The following is a 1,934-nucleotide window of genomic DNA, read 5'->3' on the forward strand; positions in this document are numbered from 1 at the left end:
CCAAAGTGGAATCTACCTGCACGTTAGTAAAACAAGAGGAAAGAATAATCGGTAAAGTAGAACAAGGACCAAGAAATTCATACCAAAGATGTGGAGGCAATGGCTTCAACTTCAAGGTAGGAGGGTCTTCAATAGAAGGCTTTGTAGGAGGAGTTGTCCTATTATCAAGATCCAAGGACAATTTCCGGGGTGCATAGTTGTACGACCTCATTTCTTGCAAAGATTTTACACATTCCATGAAGCCATCCATCTCGTCATCATCAAAGTTGAGCAACACGACCTCCAACATATCACCAACATTGATTGTAGAACTTGTGTCATCAACAATAACATCGGTCACCAAGTCCACAAAAGAGCACACCTCATTGCTATTTGGTTGCCGCGTGGAATTACACATGGAAAACCACTTTTTCATCACCAATATGGAAGGTAACTTCTACGGCTTCAACATAACAAAGAGCCTTCCCTGTAGCAAGGAAAGGCCTCCCAAGAATAATCGATACCTCATAATCAATGTCACAATCGAAAATGACAAAATCCGCCGGAAGAATGAATTTATCAGCACGAACCAAGACCTCTTCAATTACTCCCAAGGATCTCTTCATAGTACGATCGACCATTTGCAATCTCATAGAGGTGGGTCTTGGTTGCCCAATTCCCAAAATCTTGAAAACCGAATAGGGCATCAAATTGATACTTACCCCAATATCACAAAGAGCTTTAGGAAACTCGGCACTACCAATTATTGAGAGACTCTTCATCATTTGAATGAACTTCTTGAGTTGATTCTCACCATTTTTCTTGGCAAGTCTTTGAGGGTTTAGAGGTAGAGGCTTAGGAAATGGTGCCTTATCCTTTTGCACTACCGACTCCGGTATGTCAATAATGTGATCCCTAGATAGGTTCACCTCTTCTTGAGTCTCTTCCACACTATCATCAATATCAATCCGAACCTCATCAATAGGTTGCACCACATTGTTCGGGACATCTTCTTCTTGTACCACTTGCTCATCATCCAGAAATTGCTTTTGATTTGAGGTGGGTGCATTATCTCCTCTTACACTTCTTGTAGTAATGGCTATGGCATGCCTCGTGTTGTTTTCACCCTTTGGGTTTACTACCATTTCACTTGGTAGTACCCCCTTAGGACGAGAATTTAGAGCTTGAGAGATTTGCCCCATTTGAACTTCTAAGTTGCGCATCGATGTGTTGTGTGAGGCAAGTTGGGCATCCGAATCGGCATTCTTTTCTATCATTTGCTTGAACATATTTTCAATATGCCCCATCTCATTTTTTGGAGAACTTGGACCATGGGAAGGATAAGGAGGCGGGTTGCTCGGTTGTTGATACATCAGTAATTTTTGAAACCACGACCCTCGGTTTCCTTGATTGTTGTTCCATCTGCCTTGATTGTTACCCACCCAATTTCCTTGATTATTTTCACTCCAATTTCCTTGATTGTTATTGTTATTCCAATTCCCTTGATTGTTGCCACCACTCTAATTTCCTTGATTGTTGTTACAACTCTAATTTACTTGATTGCTTTGAGGCTGCCATTGTTGTTGGTTTGTGCCTTGGAAGTTGTTTCTTTGCCCTTGAAAGTTGTTCACATATTCACCTCCTCTTCTTGTTCATTATAAGAATCATCTTGCTTAAAACCACTATTTTTTGGCACATAATTCTCCACTCGATTTTGCACTTGTGGACCCTTGCCCCTCCTCTTGTTTACCATCATGTTCACCCCTTCCATGGAATTGACTTGCTTAGGATTTTGCACTTGATGAAGTTGAGCCTTTGCTAGTTGATTCATGGTAGTAGTGAATTCGGTAATGCCTTGCCCATGATCGTGCACTTCTTTGTGAAGGTGGATCATATTCGGATCACCTTGTGGAACATTGGCCCGGGATTGCCATGCTGATGATGTATCCGCCATT

General features: G+C 41.6%; 1 protein-coding gene across 1 annotated transcript; it reads right to left on the bottom strand.

Annotated features, from left to right (window-relative positions):
- Nucleotides 1-389: 389 nt before the first annotated feature.
- LOC138879909 (uncharacterized) lies at nucleotides 390-1,286 on the bottom strand. Its single transcript, XM_070159554.1, has one exon. The coding sequence runs from the start codon at nucleotides 1,284-1,286 to the stop codon at nucleotides 390-392; it is 897 nt and encodes a 298-aa protein (XP_070015655.1).
- Nucleotides 1,287-1,934: the final 648 nt, after the last annotated feature.

Source organism: Nicotiana sylvestris, chromosome 10 (assembly GCF_000393655.2).
Source record: "Nicotiana sylvestris chromosome 10, ASM39365v2, whole genome shotgun sequence".
Classification (NCBI taxonomy): Eukaryota; Viridiplantae; Streptophyta; class Magnoliopsida; order Solanales; family Solanaceae; genus Nicotiana; species Nicotiana sylvestris.

Coding starts and splice junctions, on each gene's coding strand:
- LOC138879909 (XM_070159554.1), bottom strand. CDS start 1,286: ATGGGGCATATTGAAAATATGTTCAAGCAAATGATAGAAAAGAATGCC.